Source organism: Lynx rufus, unplaced genomic scaffold, assembly GCF_022079265.1.
Source record: "Lynx rufus isolate CCGP_SWC_20201006 ecotype Redwood Valley unplaced genomic scaffold, mLynRuf1.p SCAF_31, whole genome shotgun sequence".
NCBI classification, from domain to species: Eukaryota; Metazoa; Chordata; class Mammalia; order Carnivora; family Felidae; genus Lynx; species Lynx rufus.
The window spans coordinates 3,136,387-3,153,648 of record NW_025814847.1 but is presented as its reverse complement, the minus strand read 5'-3'; the positions used below and the strand labels follow the sequence as shown (position 1 = coordinate 3,153,648).

Genomic DNA, 17,262 nt, shown 5'->3' with positions numbered 1-17,262 from the left:
GACACACATCGCGGCAGATCGAGCGGGACCTTCGTCGTCGAACGAGTCCAGAGCTGTGGTCCGGTTCCGCTCAGCCTCAGCCCCTTTGGCAACCGTCAACGGAGCCCACTCTCCCCACGTCTGTGCCCCGTCCGTCGTCCTGTCCGGACCCTCAGCCTCTGGGACCTGTCGACCTGAAGTCTCAACCTCAGCCTCGACCGGTTCACCACCAGCCAATTGTCAGTATGTGCATTTTCCTTCTGTCTCTCTCCCCAAATATATGTGCAAATAACCACTTTAAAAAAAAAAAAACAGATGAAATTTGTCTAAGACGTATTATGGCTTTGTAATTTCAGGTTTAATTTGAAAAAGTTTGTTTTCACTCTGACCCTTGTGACTCCACTCACAGCAGGACCCCGGCCCCTCCCTATCCGTCTCTTACTGCCCCCACCCCCCCATCCTCTGCTGGTCCCCGTGGAGCCCTCCTCTCTCCCCTGCCACCACCTCTCCCCCGGTGACTCCGGCTGAGTCTGAGGCCGGAGCCGGGCCGCGCTGAGCCCGCGTCTCCAGTCCTGAGCCGACACCCTCACGCGGCCGCCTGATGAACATGGGCTCTCGGAGGCACAGTCACCTGTGGGAAACCCGATTCCTGTCTCACGGGGACCCTCCCCCTCCCCGGCTCCTCCATGGGCTCTGATGACCTTTCCAGCTCCCTCGGGTCCCACCGTCGGCCCACTGGCTTCAGCAACACCTGGAGGTCCCCTTTGCTCCCTCGTTCGCTCCCCCCTGGCGTCCACACCACCGGCAGCCCGTGGGTCCCCGTATGTGCCCTGCTCTCTGCACGAGGTCCTCGTTGAGCGCCCGCATCCTACTCTGGCGCTCGGCCCCAGCTTCCTGCAGGTCCAGAACGCGGACCAGAACCCGGTACCCGCCTCGTCCCCGGGACCTACGTGTGGGGCCGGCCCGTGGGCGCCCCCTTCCCAGCATCGGGGGGCCTGGGGGGCTGACCTAGCAGCAGAATCCAGGCAGGGGAAGGAAGAATTCGAAGAGGAAAGACTGAGGACCCTGAGGGCACCCCACCCCCAGCTCTGGGACCTCAGGTCCGGGGACACTGGTTGTTCTGCACACAGGGCACAGTCAGCCTGAGAGATGCCTTATTCGTAGCCTCGGGCCAGCTAGTAAGACACACCAAACTTCAGATCTGCAGGGGAGGCCTCGAGGCCCAGAGAGCCAGGCCGGGTGGGGGCAGGAGAGAGAGGAGGCGCTGGGCTCATGGGTGGGAGAGACCCCGTGCTGACCTATGCCTGCATCGCCCTGTCCTGCCCGTCCCTGTCGTCAGCTGTCCAGCAGTGAGGTGGACGAGGTGTGGGCCGCCTCTGCTCTCCCAGCAGGTGTGTCCAGGCGGGGGTGGCCGGGACCTACAGCCTTGATCAGGGGGTGTGGCAGCAGCAACGCCCCCCACCCCAGAAACCCAGTGTGTCCACGGAACAGGGCTGGAGGGGTGTCCTCCACACGACTCTCATCCAGGACACGCAGGAATGAGGGGCAGGAGAGGAGGGCACCTGGCAGCCGGCCCTGTCCTCTGGTGCCTCAGTTTCCCCTTCCTAGGCTGTTGTCTTAGGAGAGGGACAAACCCTGTGAGTGGGGGTGGGGCCATGGCACCTTTCCCAGTGTTTCTGGCAGGTTACGGGTGGTCTGTCACCCTCACTCCTCCCTGCACTCTGCTCTGACCTCACCCCCAGCCCCCCTGCCCTGTTCCCTGGCTCCCAATGAGCCCCCGGGGACCTGCGGCGGCAAACACAAGAGGGACAGACAAGGGCCAGCCCCAGGGAGCGCGGGGGACAAGCTGACTGCGCACCCTGCATCCGGCCCCCAGGAGTCTCCCTATGTCCTCATAAACTCCAATGTCCCCGTCCCCAGACGTGAGCCCTTGCCCGCCTCTCTCCAGTTGGACCACCTCCGTAGGCAGCAGGAACGGGATGGCCGACTTGGCCTGTTCTGGGGGTGCACACAAGGCCGGTCACAGAGCCTGTGGTCTGTCACCTGCGGCCCCTCCCACTCGATCCCGACCTTCTTCCCGCGAGTCCTGGTGCGGGTGCCGGCACCTCTGTAGAGCAGGTGGGGAGGAGAGAACCGCGGAGCCACAGAGGGTCCTGGAGAAGGCGCGGAGCCCCCTGCACAGGGCCCTGCACGCGGGGGACGCTCGAGGCCTGTGCCCCGCACCCCCACCCTCCATGACGATGGCCGGGCTCCCCGGTGAGGCGAGATGTCCCCACTCTGCTCCGTCCGCGGAACTGACCTGCTTCCCGAGGCCTGAACTGCTTCCGCCAGACTGGGGGCTCCTCTGGGAAGAGGACTCAGCTCCCTGTCTCTCCCTGCCCCTGTGCTGCACACAGTAGGCGCTCATGACCTGTGTGTGCAGGTGAACCCACGGTGAAGGCTTCTTGGCAGGAACTCTCCAGCGGCAGTTCGGTCCTCGGCCGCCAGGTGGCGGCGGTGGCCGGCGCTCAGGGCCCGGAGGGAGGCTGCTCAGGGCGACTGGGGGGGTGGGTGGGGGGGCAGGTGGTGCTGAGGGGGGCGGGGCGGGGTGAGGGCGGGATCTGAGGGCGGCGACTGTGACTGGCGAGGGGGGGTGGGAAGGGTATCTGGGGCTGGGAGGGGGGTGGGTGACCGCTGGGAAAGGGGGATCCCTGGAGTATCCTGGGTCTGAGGTCCGAGGTCCCGATCCAGGTTTCCGGGGTGACACGGGCTGGAGGGCAGAGTGGGGTGCCTGCCCCATCCCCCGAGACAGACCCTGAGAGGTGAGGGCCGATCCCGGGGGAGGGAGATGGGACGCAGGGGATCCCTGAGGTCGCAGGTCACGGGGGTGATGATACCTGGTCCTGAGAGAAGGTTTGCTCCCTGGAAGAGGAGTCGCTGAGAGCTCAGAGCCTGGAGCCTGCCTCGGATTCTGTGTCTCCCTCTCTCTCTTCTTTCCCCTGCTTGCGCACTCTCTGTCTCATACTGAATATACATTTAAATAGTTCAAAGGGAAAGTCTAGGGGTGCCTGTCTGGCACAGTCTGTGAAGGGCGAGACTCTTCATCTGAGGGTGGTGAGATCGAGCCCCACGTTGGGAGCAGAGCCTACGAAATAAAGTAGTCTAAGGTTTGTTAGGTTCAATTAAACAAAATGAATGACACAGGAAGTAAATTGTTCTGTGTTCTCTCTGGAAGGTGGCTCCCGATGACAAAGATCACGTTTTACACATATGATTAAAAATCCTACTATTTCCATAAGTTCGCCTTTTGGGGCCCCTGGGTGTTTCAGTTGGTTACGTTTCTGACACTTGATTTCCGCTCAGGCCATGATCTCACAGATCAGGGGTCGGAGCCCGCATTGGACTCCGTGATGAGAGCCTGGAGGCTGCTTGGGCTTCTCTCTCTCGTGTCTCTGTCTCTCTCTCCATCTCCCTCTGTCTCTCTGCTGGGTGCTCTCTGTCTCTGAAAATATTTAAATAGACTTAAAAAATTAACTTGCCTTTTCCAGAACCTCATGTAGCTGGAATCATACAGTGTGTAATCTCTTCAGATTGGCGTCTTGCATGTGGCAACAGGCATTTACGTTCCCCACAAGTCTTGTTCTTTTTAGTGCTGGGTGACGACCCATTGTCTGGATTTAGCTGTTTATTTATTTATTCATCTAGCGCCGGACCTCTTGGTGCTTCCAGATCTTGGCAATGATGACCAAGTTGCTAAAAGCATCTAGATGGAGGTTTTAGTCTGAACTAAGTTTTCAACTCCTGTAGGCAATTACCCAGGGTGAGGCGGCTGGGTTGTACGGTAGGAACATTCTGGGTTTGTAAGAAAGCACCAAGCCGTGTTCCAAGGCGGCTGCACCATTTTGCTTTCCCAGCAGCAGTGAGCGAGGGCTCCTGGTGCTGCACCTCCTTGCGGCCTGGGTGTAGATGGTGTGCAGACTGCGGTCATTCCAACAGGTGCAGTGGTATCTCATTGCTTCTATTTCATTTTTTCCCGGATGACATACGGTGTGGGGCAACTCTCCTGTGCTTTTTGCCATCAGCGTGTCTTCTCTGGTGAGGTGTCTGTTAGTGCCTTGGGCCTCTTTTCATCGGGTTGTTTGTTTTCTTAATGTTGAGCCTGGAGAGTTCTTTATATATGTTGGCTAATACTTCTTTATCAGCTGTGTCTTCAGCAGATATTTTCTGCCTGTCTGTGGCTTGTCTTTTCCTTCCCGGGATTGCCTTTGCAGAGCAGAACTGTTTCATTTCACGGAATTCCTGTTTACGTCATCTTTCTTTCATGAATCGTGCCTTTTGTGTCTTTCTGAAACGTGTTCACCAGTCCCGAGAACATTTAGATTTTCCTATGTTGTCCTGTCGGAGTTTCCCAATTCTTCGTTTATATAGAGGTACTGATCCGCTGAGTTAGTTTTTGGGAAGGGTGTGAGCTCTGTGTCTCGGTACTTTTTTTGCACGTGGACGTCTGGTAGTTCCAGCACCATTTGTTGAAGAGACTGTCTTTCGTCCATGGTATTGCCTTTGCTCCGTGTCAAAGATCAGTTGACCGTCTATACGTGGGTCTATTTCTGAGCTCTCTATCCTGTTGCACGATCTGTTTGGTTCTTCTCACCAAATCCGTAGTGTCTTGATGGCTGTAAGTGTGTAGGAGGTCTTGAAGGAGGGGGTGTCAGACTTCCACCTCGCTCTTCTGCAACATAGTGTGGCCTCCTCTGGGTCATTTTCTCTCCACGCAAACTGCGGAATCACGTGATCAATGTCTACAACATAACGTGCTGGGCTGCAGATTGTGGTTGACTGAATGTATAGATCTAGTTGGGAATTTGGATATCTAGACAATATTGAGCCTTCTTATCCATGAACATGGTCTATCTCCCCATGTACTTAGTTGTTCTCTGATTTTGTTGATGAGAGTCTTGTAGTTTTCCTCATAAAGATCCTTGCATATTCTGTGATATTTATGCCTCAACAGTTCACTTTTGCGTTGTCAGTGTAAAGGGTACGGTGCATTCAGTTTAAAATTCCATTTCTTCGTTCCTGGTGTGTAAGTGAGTCAATGAGCGTCGAGTAGAAACCTTGTGTTCCTGTAACCATGCTATCATCCGTCATCAGATGCAGAGCACTTCTTGTTGTGTCGATTCTTTTGGATGTTGTACATGGAAACCCACGTCACGTGTGTGCAATGATGGTTTTATTTCATTCTCCAGTCAGTGTACCTTTTATTGCATTTTGTTGTCTTATTGTGTCAGCTAGGAGTTCACGTACAACCCTGAGAGAGGGTGTTGATAGGAGCCATCCTTCCTGGTTCCTGGCCTTAGAGGAAGCAATTCCCGCCTGTAGGCACTAGGTATGATGGTAGCTGTGGTGTTTGTGGAGATGATCTTTATCAAGTTGAAGAAATTCTCCTCTGTTCCTAGTTTCCTGTGAATTTATCATCATGAGTGGGTGTTGGGCTCAGTTTCTTTTGGAATCAGAACTCAATAGAAAAAAGTAATTTTTTGGACTGATAGCGGCTAGGCCGTTAACACTCATCTGCCCAGGTGGGCTCCGTCTTCCTGCTTACTGGGACACAGAGTAAGACCAAACCCTTGTACCGACACAATAGCATGCATACCTTCCAAACTGCCGACGGGAATTTAGAACAAACTAGTCTAAAGCAAAGGAGTCCAAGACTCTTTTCTATACCTATGGGAGGCAGAGCAGCTCCAGGAAAGACCGGGTCCCAGAGTCAAGCCAACACGTAGGTTGCTACATGAGAAGCCGCAGGCTTTCTGGAGGACACACGATCGCCCCACTGAAACACGTGGGTGGCTTGTCTGAAGAGGTTGGTGAGTTGTCTCGAGCTCTGTTGGTGCGACTGCTGAGCCCCAAGCCCCTCTGGGAAGACAGGCGGTTGTGTGCTCTTTCTCCATCGGGCTGTTGCTGCTGGCACACTGTTTCTGGTTGTCACCCGTGTCTGGAGGGGCAGGTGCTCTGGTCCCTGTCGAGGCCCCGACCGCTTCCGTCACGGCCCCCAGACCCCATCCCCAGCAGCAGGCACGTGTCCAAGCTCAGGGAAGACTTCCTTCGTGAGACTGAGCACCTGTTCCTACACCCACCCTGCACCTTGGCTCCCTCTGTGCCCTGTTTCTGGAAAGCGTGTCCTCACCCCTCCCCCGTAGAGAGGAATGCGGGCAGGGTTCTGAGTCCTTGGGCTGAGGGTCATGATGTATGTTAGCTGCTCCCAGTGTGCTTCCAAAGTTTCGGGACGTGGCCGAACGTGGGAGAAGCAAGCCCCACGGTGAGCAGAGCTGGAGGCGCTGGCCCACGTGTGACACAGGCAGTGTAGGGGGGTGGCTGTGGTCAGCAGGGGCCTCTGTGCGCCTCAGAGCCTGCAGAGTGGCGACCACAGGGCCTGTTTCCTCTGGCTGGGGGTGTGAGAAAGGAGAGAGGCTGTCCGGGGGCAGGCCTGGCCTCCCTCCCCCTTCCCCTCCAGTGGGGCTTCTGAAGGTCACGAGGGACTGAGGTCTGGACAGACCAGTGGCCTATGAACCTGAGATGTGGGCCTGGCCCCGCCATGTCCCGGCTTCCAGACCGTGGGCCCATCAAATACCCTAAATGGGCCCCGACGTTGCTCATCTGTAAAATGGACTCTAATCTTGATATCCGCCGCCTCTCGCAGGGACCGAGCCTGGGAACCGCAGAAACCAGACACGCTGTGCACGGGTGACGTTAGCTCTTGCTGCCCAGGACGGCGGCGAGTGACAGAGATCAGTATGTGGGGTCGAAATGTCCCTGGTGGGGTGCCGGCGTGGCACGTGTGTTGGCGGCCCCTCCCGTGTCCCTGACCTGCAGCTGCTGGGGGTTCCCTCCGGGGCCCTGGGCCCTGTCCCCCACACAGTGGTTTTGGTGAGCAGACATTCTTCCCCCGAGGCACTTCCCGGGGGTGCAGGGACAGGGACAGGGGCATTGCCGACTTGCTCCCCATCACGCCGAAGTGACCAGTGGTGAGCTGCCCAGGTGGGGCCTCCGTCCGAGGAGTTTCTAACCGTGAGGTCAGGGACTGAGCCTTCTGAAGGACCGTCCCCGTTACGGGACGGGAGCGGGGGAAGAAGGCGGTGTTGATGTTCTCTTGTCCGAGGAGCGCAGAGCAGGTCGGGGAGCCCAGAGTGGACGGGGTGACTCTCGGAGGCCACAATGGTGGGAAGGGAAGGGGGTTGGGATGTTGGGTCTCAGAGATCACGGTTACGAGTCCAGTCCCTGCTCCGCCCTGCTGAGTGACCTGCGATGGTCGTCCACACCCTTAGGATGGGCTTCCACATCCCCAGAAGGGACTTCCCAGCCCATAGGCTGACTACCTTCAGTTCGTGTCCCCGGCCATCCTGGGGTCCAGCCTTAGGATCCGAGGCTCTGAGCAGCTGGGGGGAGCCTCCGTGGGCGGGGAAAGGGCACGGCCGGCGGGAGTTATGGGGCTGCTCCCCCAGGGTCCACGGGAGACAAGGTTCTCAGAGGTCGTGGGGCCCCGTCTGGGGAGAAGGGGCCTGACCCTCAGCAGGTGGCCGTGAGTCTGAGGCAGCCGAGCCTGTGGACGGAGGAGCCCGTCCCTGCCCCCTGCCTGTGTGTGAGAGCGGGCCCAGGGCTGGCAGAGCCTTAGGGGGACGCGCTGGTGGGGTGCCGCCCCGTTGGGGGGGTTTGCCTTGTGGGGGGGCAGGGCGGGTCTGGGTGCCCGGAGGGCCTGGGTGCCGGCCAGAGGGAAATGCCCGTGTTTGCACTGGGGTGTGGGGGTGGGCCCTTCCCACAAAGCGCTCTGTTCTTGTGCTCAGAGCGTCTTCCTTAGACACCCGACAGTTAAGTGCAGAGAAAATCAGAGAGGAGATTTGACTCGTTCAATGGTGTTAAGACAGAGGACAGGCCCAAAGCAGGGGGGTCACTGTGTCCCTGGTACAGTGGTTTGAGCGATTTTGGGCCTGGCCATCGGCTGGCCCTGGGGAACAGGGCTGCCTGGGCGGAGTGTGAACCCAGGGAAACAGGTAAGGGGTCCCAGCAGTGCCGGCTGGGGAGCTGAGATCACCAGGCTGGTCGTGCCCACAGGACGGGCGTCTCCCACACAGCGCCTCACCGAGGGGGAGTTCCTATGTTTATTCCACCATCGTTCCCCGAGGGTCCCTGCAGGTGCCAGAGAGAAGAGCAAGCATCTGATTGGCTTATCTAGACCAGCCAGCTTGTCCTAGACAGTTAGCTCCGCCCTTGGGGTGGGAAGAGCCTAAGAGTGTTCTGAGCAGAAGCTCGCCTCTTCTCTTGCCTCTGCCTTCTGGATGTTTCCTCCACGGCCAACTGGGCCCAGACCAAGCCTGAAGGAGGCCGCCTGTGATGGGAGCCCACTCAGAAGACCCCCACCTGTGCTGGGCCTCCCGGCTCCTGGGGTTCAGCAGCCTCGTCCTCAGTGAGTGGCCCGGGCTCCCCGGGTGGGAGGCCGGTGTGCGGGGCAGGGAGGCGGGGGTCCCGTGTGTCTGATGTCTGTGGGGAACAGCCCGAAATACCAACTCTGTCAGGGAGCACGAGGGGGGCATCTGGCTCTGAGCCGGGACCCGCCTGGCACAGGGGAGAGGCTGCCTCTGCAGCTGTGAGGGGAGCAGGGGGCCGACCCAGGGTCCCCGTCGGAGCTGGAGGACGCTGGTTCCGCTTCTGGGGCGAGAGGAGGGCACGGAACACAAGGAACCAGGAAGGGAGGGCGGCCTCCGGAATTTGAGGGTGTCTGCGCCCACTTGCTGGAAGGGTGTGGATGGAACAGAGGGCGCTGATAATCAGGGCCCCGGGACAGGGTGAACGGGGTGACGGGAAGGGAAGCAGCAGGGCCCCAAAAGGGAACTGAAAGAAAGACTGTCCTGAGGAAACCCAGATACTCCCGTTAGCACTTCCCCCGAGACCATCCGCCTTCGTGAAACAGACGAAATAAAAACAAAGGACAAGACCGAGGTCTCGAGAGCCGTGGATTCCTGGGAATTTCATTTCCTGCCATGTTTTGCTTGAGTGCCCTGGCCTGTCCGAGGAAGGGGGGTACCGGGGTTCTAGGAAATTCCCGAACCTGGGGCATCTGTAAGCAGGGCGTTTCTCATCAGACATGAGGTTTGTGGGGACCTGGGGGCTCAGTTGAGCGTCCGACTCTTCATTTCGGCTGAGGTCATGATCTCACGGTTCACGTGTTAGAGCCCCGCGTCGGGCTCTGTGCTTTGTCAGCCTGGAATTGTCTGTCCTGCCGTCTCTGTCCCCACTGCACTCATGCTCGCTCTCTCTCTCAAAATAAATCAATACATTTAAAAATTTATTTAAAAAAAAAAAAAAGAAGAGGAGCTTTGAAGGCGTTGACATCTCTCTGATCTCAGTATTTTGGCCACAACAAAACGTAGGCTTTCTCTTTCTTTTAATTTTAATTAACTGGAAAAATACGTGAGATGACGTAGAGTTTTCTCCGTCAACATCTGGGTTGGAAGATTATGTAGGAAAGAAGGAAAGAAAAATGGAAGAAAGAAGGAGGAAGGAAGGAAGGGGGGAAAAGTGAAATTTTATGTTCACTGCTGAATATTACATTTTATCTTCTTCAGGGCCTCCTGGGTGGCTCAGTCGGTTAAGCTTGGGACTGCAGCTCAGTCATGATGTCACGGTTGGTGGGCTTGAGCCCCCAGTCGGTCTCTGTGCTGACAGCTGGGAGCCTGGAGCCTCCTTGGGGTTCTGTGCCTCCCTCTCTGTCTGCCCCTCTTCCGCTCTCACTCTGTCTCTGTCTCTTGAAACTAAGTCAATGTAAAAAAAAAAAAAACAAAATAAAACAAATGTTATCTTCTTTAAATAAAGCCTGGCTCTCTGCATCACAGCCACCTGTGTCCCTGCCGTCTGTCTTTCTGTCCTTCTGTCCTTCCTCTCTGGGATCAGCACCTTCTGCTGATCTGAGAGCTCTCACTGCCTTCCTCCCAGCTTGAGTCGGCTTCCAGCCTCCTGAAGCCCAGGCTCACCGTCCAGCCTGGGGGGCAGGCCCCCCCCTGCAGCCTGAGGGCTGAGCCTCCTCCCTCCCTGGTGCCCTCCTTGCCAGCAGGTGCCCGAGGTCTTGCCCTGCCCCGGGCGGACGGGTACCTGGGTGCCCTTTGCCAGGAGAATAGCTGGGGCGTGAGAGCCCAGGACTGCTGGGAGCCGCTGAGAGTGAGCCCCTGCGCAGGGCAGGGTAGGGCAGGGGGAGAGGTGCAGGCAGCCCCCTGCAGGGGAAGCCGTGGCCTGGGGGAGAGGGAAGCTGGCTCCATGGGCAGCAGCCCAGTGGAGAGAAATGGGGAGATGCCCCACCATGTGGAGCCACAGTACCCGGCCCTCCCTCGTCTCTAGGACGCTGCCCCCCCTGCACAGGTGTGCTCAGTTTCCTGCTGCGTGGACTTGACAGGGACCATGGAAACCAGCTGCCGTGGACACAGCCGGGAGCTTCATGGCTCTGAGCGGAAGGCCCGGGGGGACTTTGGCTCCCGTGGCCGCCTCTGGGGCGGCACCATGGGTGTCTGTCTCCCGGGAGCCCGTCCCTGATCCCGGGAGGAGACCCCGAGAGGGCAGCTGGTGGGGAGCACAGGGCTGCATCCGGGACCTGGGAAGTTCGGGGCGGACCCCAGCTGTGCTTGCCAGGAGCAAGCATCGACCTGATGGGAACAGCTCACACCTAAGGGCAAGCTCTCGCCTTCTGACACCCTGGCAACGGTTCCCTGAGGGGAGCACGGTCATTGTCTCCGCATGAGAGACTCAAGGAGAAGGCAGGGAGCTGACATGACTGCCCGAGGCCACAGGCTGCAGAGCGCGGAGGACTCCCGCCTCCCGGACCCTGCCCCGGTCCCCACCGCCCTGCTGCAGGGGACCTACTGGTCTGAGACCCAAGCACAGTCCCTTCCGGTCACATTCACACCAACACTGCAACCGCAAAAGTTCTAGGAGGCATCCAGACCGAGTACAAAGCACACTTTTGCTTTGGGGCCGAGGTTTTTCTGCAAGACATAAAACCAATAAGCCTTTCAAGTAACGGGTACATCCAGCTTCCTGAGGCTGAGAGCAGGGCCAGAGTCCCCAGACAGAGGTGACGTGCACGTTGGAGAAGAGTTACGTTATGTGTGTTAGAAAACAGGCTGATTCTCTTACGACAGGTGCGGCGGCTCCTCTAAAGTAATGGGACACAACAAGCCAAGGGCACAAGCAGCTCCAAACCGCAATGGGACGCAGCAGCTGGCACGTGGGGACAGGGACCGGCCGTCCGGGCAGGGCAGCGTCCGGCGGGATGCAGCCGCCTGCCGTCGGAATGAGGGAGGTAGTGAGGACATCATTGCATAGAAGGATCTGGAATCTTCTACAAGCACTACTGGCCTGAGCCCTTCTCTGGGTTCTCTGCTTCCTGGGAGAGCGAGGAACGATGTGAACACAGCGAGGGGGCAGGCCCCGCGTGAGGACAGCTCACGGACCTGGAGAAGGGTCTGGGGCCCTGGCAGGCAGCGGTCCCCCAGGCGGTCCTGCCCTGCTGCAGGGGACACATGGGTCTTCCTTTCAGGACAAGGTCGTTCTTTGCCCGTCCCCTTCTTTCCTATCCCGGTCTCCAGAAGGACCCAGGGTATCAGGTCCCCTGGGCCGTGCCGCATGGGGCATTTTGGGGTCTGGAGGGGCGGCCCGGAGGCCCTTGCCTTCTGGTCACGGCTCTGCAAGAGGGGACTGAGGAAGGACGTTGAGGGTGTCTCGGGGACCGGCTGGGGAAGCGTGGTCTTCGTGGCAGGCACAGCAGAGCTCACCTACCCATCATATCTTCTCCCACATTTTCCCGTTCTGGGTAGGTAGGCAGGGCCCTGCGACTAGGTGGCCAAACCCATGAGCAGAGATCACGCCGCTTCTGGAGGGAGAGAAACCCCCACGGGCGATTCCCCTGTGTGCCTTCCCTGCTGTGGCCCCGAGGGGTGCAGCCACCAGGGCGTGATGCCTCTACCTTGTGTGACAGGACCCCCCTCAGTCTCAGAATCTCCCCTTGTCTCAGCCCCTGAGCGACTGGAGTGCGGGTTCCCGTAGCACAGCCTCCCTGAGCCTGACCTTGGGCCACTCCGCTCCAGAGCAAGTCACAGGGTGCGGCCCCCACTCCAGGGCCGGGGCTCCCACAGCGTGTGGGCAGCCCCGGTGGAAGCTGCCTCCTACGCTGGGCACTTGGCGTCGGCCCAGATGTGCTCGGGGCTCTCGATCCGTGATGTCGTCACGTCCAGACTCTCAGAGTTAGGCGGCGAGGACACTGCGGGACAGCAGGTCAGGACCGGGTTCAAGGGGATGCCCCACGAGGACCAGGACCTGATTCCAGCACGACTCCAATTCTTGCTCGGTCCCGCCTCCCGGGGTCAAGGGAGTCTACTGGGCGGATTTCATGAGCGCCATGGGTTCTAGGGTTTTCTCCTTATTCTCAATGACAAAACACTCACCGTGTCTGTTTCCAAAGCCCTAGGCGCCTTCAGCACTGTGGTCAACGGTTCTGGAACTCTTGGATCTCAAGTGGAGGATTCTGGAAACATAGTTTCTCTGAAGGGAACTCAAGGTGGTTCTGTGCCATTTCATGTGACCAGACGTCCAGAATTAGCTCCAGGGGTCAAGCTGGAGAAGATTTCTTGGGCCATTAAATCTGGAAGAAACTACACGATCATGCTGCACGTGTCTCCTGGGGACGATGTTCCAACATGGGTCAACTTCCAGGACAAGTTCGAGAAGAGGGTCCATGTGCTCAACACCACGACCCTGAGGATTGACAACCTGACCCTTGAGGACAGTGGGCAGTACTGGGCTCGAGTCTCCTTAACAGGAGGAAGAGAAACTAACCGGTATTTCCACCTCACTGTCTACGGTAGGTGGTGGCTCCTCCCCCAATCCACAAATACCCACTTCTTTTGTCCCTGGGAGTGTCCCTGGCCCCCCTCGCAGGACCCCTTCCAGACCCCAGACCTGAGGCTCTGGCTTCTCCCTTGAAACTGGACGCAGTGTGTTCACCACAAGTCGAGGCAGAGCTGAGATCACGCCTGAGGCTTCACGCAGTGGCTCCCATCCTCATGGCCACTCGCTGTATATTTGGGTCAAGTCTGTCTTATCTGTAAAGTGGATTCACCATCATTGGGGGGAGGATGCCAGGGCGACAGTGAGATTCCGCCCAAGAGAGCATGAGGCGTGATGCTCCCCACTCATGTGACCCCGTGTCCTCTTGTCCCTCGGGCCCCAGAGCCCGTGCCCCGCCCCCAGATCCTGGCCAAGACTCCATCCGTCACACCAGACTGGTGCAATGTCACCCTGGAGTGCCACGCCCCGGGAACCAGAGAGGACGTGAATGTGTCCTGGGAGAGCAAGGGCCTCCCCAGGGAGCTGGAGCAGAGAGGGGTCCCAGTACCGGCCCCCAACCCCTGGACCCTGGCTCTGAAGCTGCCCCTGAGCCAGCCCAGCCCCAGCATCACCTGCGTTGTCAGCAACCCGGGGGACCGGAAAACTGCCACCTGGGACCTTGGGGAAGTCTGTGGCCACGGTGAGTGCATCCTGTCAGAGGGGAAGGGACTCCCGGAGCTCAGGTCCCCTGGGTGAGGGTTCCGGGCTCTGTCCCCCATGTTTTGGTCACCTCCTGCCACCGTCACCCGTCCAGGAGGCTGGCAGGCCCATCCCGCTTGCTTCTGCCTTTCGGTGTCTCTCTCCTGCTCCTCTGCACCCCTCACCCTGCTGGTCCAGGCAGCCCCCTCGGGTACCTCACCCCTGCCTCATCCTTCAGTCCTTGTGTGTCCCGGGAGGTTTCCAGCAAGCAAAGGGGGAGGGTCAGTGGTCGGTGCCACCTGAGGGAGGCCGAGCCAGCCGCGGCCTGCAGGGTTCAGGCGTCGGGGCTCGTGTGCCCGTCTCCGGTCTCGGGGACACGCTTCCCGCCCCAGTGCTCGCCTGGATTCCCGGATGTGTCCTGGGCTCCCCAGGTTTCAGCCTCTGGCCAGGCTGCTGCTTCTTCCCCCAGACCTTCCAGTCCCGCGTCCTCCCCTTCCGCACTTACTCCCGTCCAGGGACCCTTTTCCTGCAGCTGCCCCACCGTGGGTGACCCCTGCCGGCCCACAGGAGCCCCCGGTGGGGACCCGTCCAGCAGGCACTGACCTCGAGCGGGGCTCCTCACCTGGTTTGCTCAGGGCCCTGCAGGAGCCCCTGCTGAGCTGCCCTCACCCCTGGCCTCCTCTCAGGAGCACAGGCCCCCCCCCCCCCCCCCCCACCGAGAGCTGATGCTATGGCCAAGGGCACCGGAGGGAGGGGCCGTGGCTGCTTCTGCTTTGCCTTCCTGTCCCACCTCGGCCTCCCCACCTGACTTGCTCACCGTCAGCGTGTCCCCGAGTGAGCAGCGACCGGCTTCCCCGTGTGCCGCCTCGTCCCTCCACCCCATCGTCCCCTGCTGCCTCAGAATCCCCGAGTCCCCGGGGAAGCTCGTCCCTCAGTGACCGCTACCCCTCTGGAGGAGCCTCCTGCCTCCCGCTCACCCTCCTCCCTCCGGCTCCTCCCTCAACTCAGTCCGGCCCTCCCCTCCTCCGGGAAGCCCTCCCTGGAGACCCGTGTACCGGCTGTGAACCTCTAGTGCACCGCCATGGCCCTGGCTGGCTGCCTTCGGCCTTTTCCCAGCCCTCCCCCCACGGCTGAGCCGCTCAAGCGCCTGGACCCTGTCCTGTCCCTCTCAGCACCCCGGCGCCAAGCAGGGGCCCGGCGCTGGTTGAGCGACAGGACCTGCCGTGTTCCCCCTCTCTAGCCGAGACGGGGTCCCTTCACGCGTCTCCACGTGCCTGGCAACGGGCATGTGACGTTGTCTCTTGTCTCATCCTTCTTCACTGTCTGTGTGGGAGGCAAACAGGTCCACTTGGACAGGCCGGTGCTGGTTACTTGAGAGACATCCTGGGGGCTCTTGGCATCACGTTCCTGATCCTTGGAGCTGGACTGTACCTTCGGTGCTCACGTGGGAAGAAGCAGAGCTTGGAGCCTGGGAGAGGCAGGTGCACTTCTCCTACCGCGGCCATGTACCTCCCCCCGCCCCCTACTGACCCTCAGCTCCGTTGCCCCTGCATCTTGCTGCTAATGGGTGTCCCTGCAGAAGGCTGGTGGGTGTGGGCGTGACCGAGGGGGGCATGGTGGGGGAGGGTACAGGTTTCCAAGGCTCAGATTCAAGCTCCATCCGTGGGACTCTCGTGCAGGGTCGCAGGAAGAGCACAGGGACCGATTTGGTGGCGTCTGTTATGCAGGGAAGATGTCCCGAGACCACAGGAAGCAGGTGAGGCCTGGGTTCTCCCGCGTCCCGGTGCCTGGGTGTGAGTTTGTCAAACCCAGGGGTCAGCAGTTTCTGGCCTCGTTGCCTCTGTATCCCTCTCCAGACAGTGCAGAGTTAACACGGGGTCCGTGCGGTGCTGGGCGCTTTGGGGGGAGGTCGCGTGAGCGGCATCGCATCTGTGCGGGTCCCTCTGGGGCCTCCCTGTCCCTCAGCTGTGGCAGGAACCCTCTGTCTGCGTTCCAGGGTTCGGGGGAACCACATCTCGAACAGGAGACACCGCTCACGACAGTCTACAGTGAGGTCCGCCACCCAGGCCAGGGCTTGAGGGTGATTTAACTGGAAGGAGCAGGGAATCCAGCCTCCCCCCGACACCTCTGTTGTGCGCGTGATGCCTGCGGCCCTGGTCCTGCCCCCTCCCCCTCTGACTGCTTTCAGCAGGGACCGGATTCATCCACCCTCCGTGAATCTCTATGCGGACACGTCGTGCCCAAGTTGAGCAGAAGACACACATCGCGGCAGATCGAGGGGGACCTTCGTCGTTGAACGAGTCCAGAGCTGTGGTCCGGTTCCACTCAGCCTCAGCCCCTTTGGCAACCGTCAACGGAGCCCACTCTCCCCACGTCTGTGCCCCGTCCGTCGTCCTGTCCGGACCCTCGGCCTCTGGGACCCGTCGACCTGAAGTCTCAACCTCAGCCTCGACCGGTTCACCACCAGCCAATTGTCAGTATGTGCATTTTCCTTCTGTCTCTCTCCCCAAATATATGTGCAAATAACCACTTTAAAAAAAAAACAGATGAAATTTGTCTAAGACCTATGATGGCTTTGTAATTTCAGGTTTAATTTGAAAAAGTTTGTTTTCACTCTGACCCTTGTGACTCCGCTCACAACAGGACCCCGGCCCCTCCCTATCCGTCTCTTACTGCCCCCACCCTCCCATCCTCTGCTGGTCCCCGTGGAGCCCTCCTCTCTCCCCTGCCACCACCTCTCCCCCGGTGACTCCGGCTAAGTCTGAGGCCGGAGCCGGGCCGCGCTGAGCCCGCGTCTCCAGTCCTGAGCCGACACCCTCACGCGGCCGCCTGATGAACATGGGCTCTCGGAGGCACAGTCACCTGTGGGAAACCCGATTCATGTCTCACGGGGACCCTCCCTCTCCCCGGCTCCTCCATGGGCTCTGATGACCTTTCCAGCTCCCTCGGGTCCCACCGTCGGCCCACTGGCTTCAGCAACACCTGGAGGTCCCCTTTGCTCCCTCGTTCGCTCCCCCCTGGCGTCCACACCACCGGCAGCCCGTGTGTCCCCGTATGTGCCCTGCTCTCTGCACGAGGTCCTCGTTGAGCACCCGCATCCTACTCTGGCGCTCGGCCCCAGCTTCCTGCAGGTCCAGAACGCGGACCAGAACCCGGTACCGCCTCGTCCCCGGGACCTACCTGTGGGGCCGGCCCGTGGGCGCCCCCTTCCCAGCATCGGGGGGCCTGGGGGGCTGACCTAGCAGCAGAATCCAGGCAGAGGAAGGAAGAATTCGAAGAGGAAAGACTGAGGACCCTGAGGGCACCCCACCCCCAGCTCTGGGACCTCAGGTCCAGGGACACTGGTTGTTCTGCACACAGGGCACAGCCTGAGAGATGCCTTATTTGTAGCCTCGGGCCAGCTAGTAAGACACACCAAACTTCAGGTCTGCAGGGGAGGCCTCGAGGCCCAGAGAGCCAGGCCGGGTGGGGGCAGGAGAGAGAGGAGGCGCTGGGCTCATGGGTGGGAGACACCCCGTGCTGACCTATGCCTGCATCGCCCTGTCCTGCCCGTCCCTGTCGTCAGCTGTCCAGCAGTGAGGTGGACGAGGTGTGGGCCGCCTCTGCTCTCCCAGCAGGTGTGTCCAGGCGGGGGTGGCCGGGACCTACAGCCTTGATCAGGGGGGTGTGGCAGCAGCAACGCCCCCCACCCCAGAAACCCAGTGTGTCCACGGAGCAGGGCTGGAGGGGTGTCCTCCA

The 17,262-nt window shown here is 59.8% G+C and overlaps 1 protein-coding gene across 2 annotated transcripts in view; it reads left to right on the top strand.

Annotated features, from left to right (window-relative positions):
• Positions 1 to 8,235: 8,235 nt before the first annotated feature.
• The window catches only part of LOC124521813 (uncharacterized), a 40,637-nt gene continuing 31,610 nt past the window's right edge, over positions 8,236 to 17,262 (top strand). Inside the window, exon 1 of one of the 2 annotated variants that reach the window (XM_047092942.1) lies at positions 8,236 to 8,419. In XM_047092942.1, coding sequence (XP_046948898.1) covers positions 8,347 to 8,419 — 73 coding nt within the window. In that variant the 5' untranslated portion in view covers positions 8,236 to 8,346. The remainder of the gene's footprint in view (positions 8,420 to 17,262) is intronic. The other variant, XM_047092943.1, reaches the window with a different exon arrangement.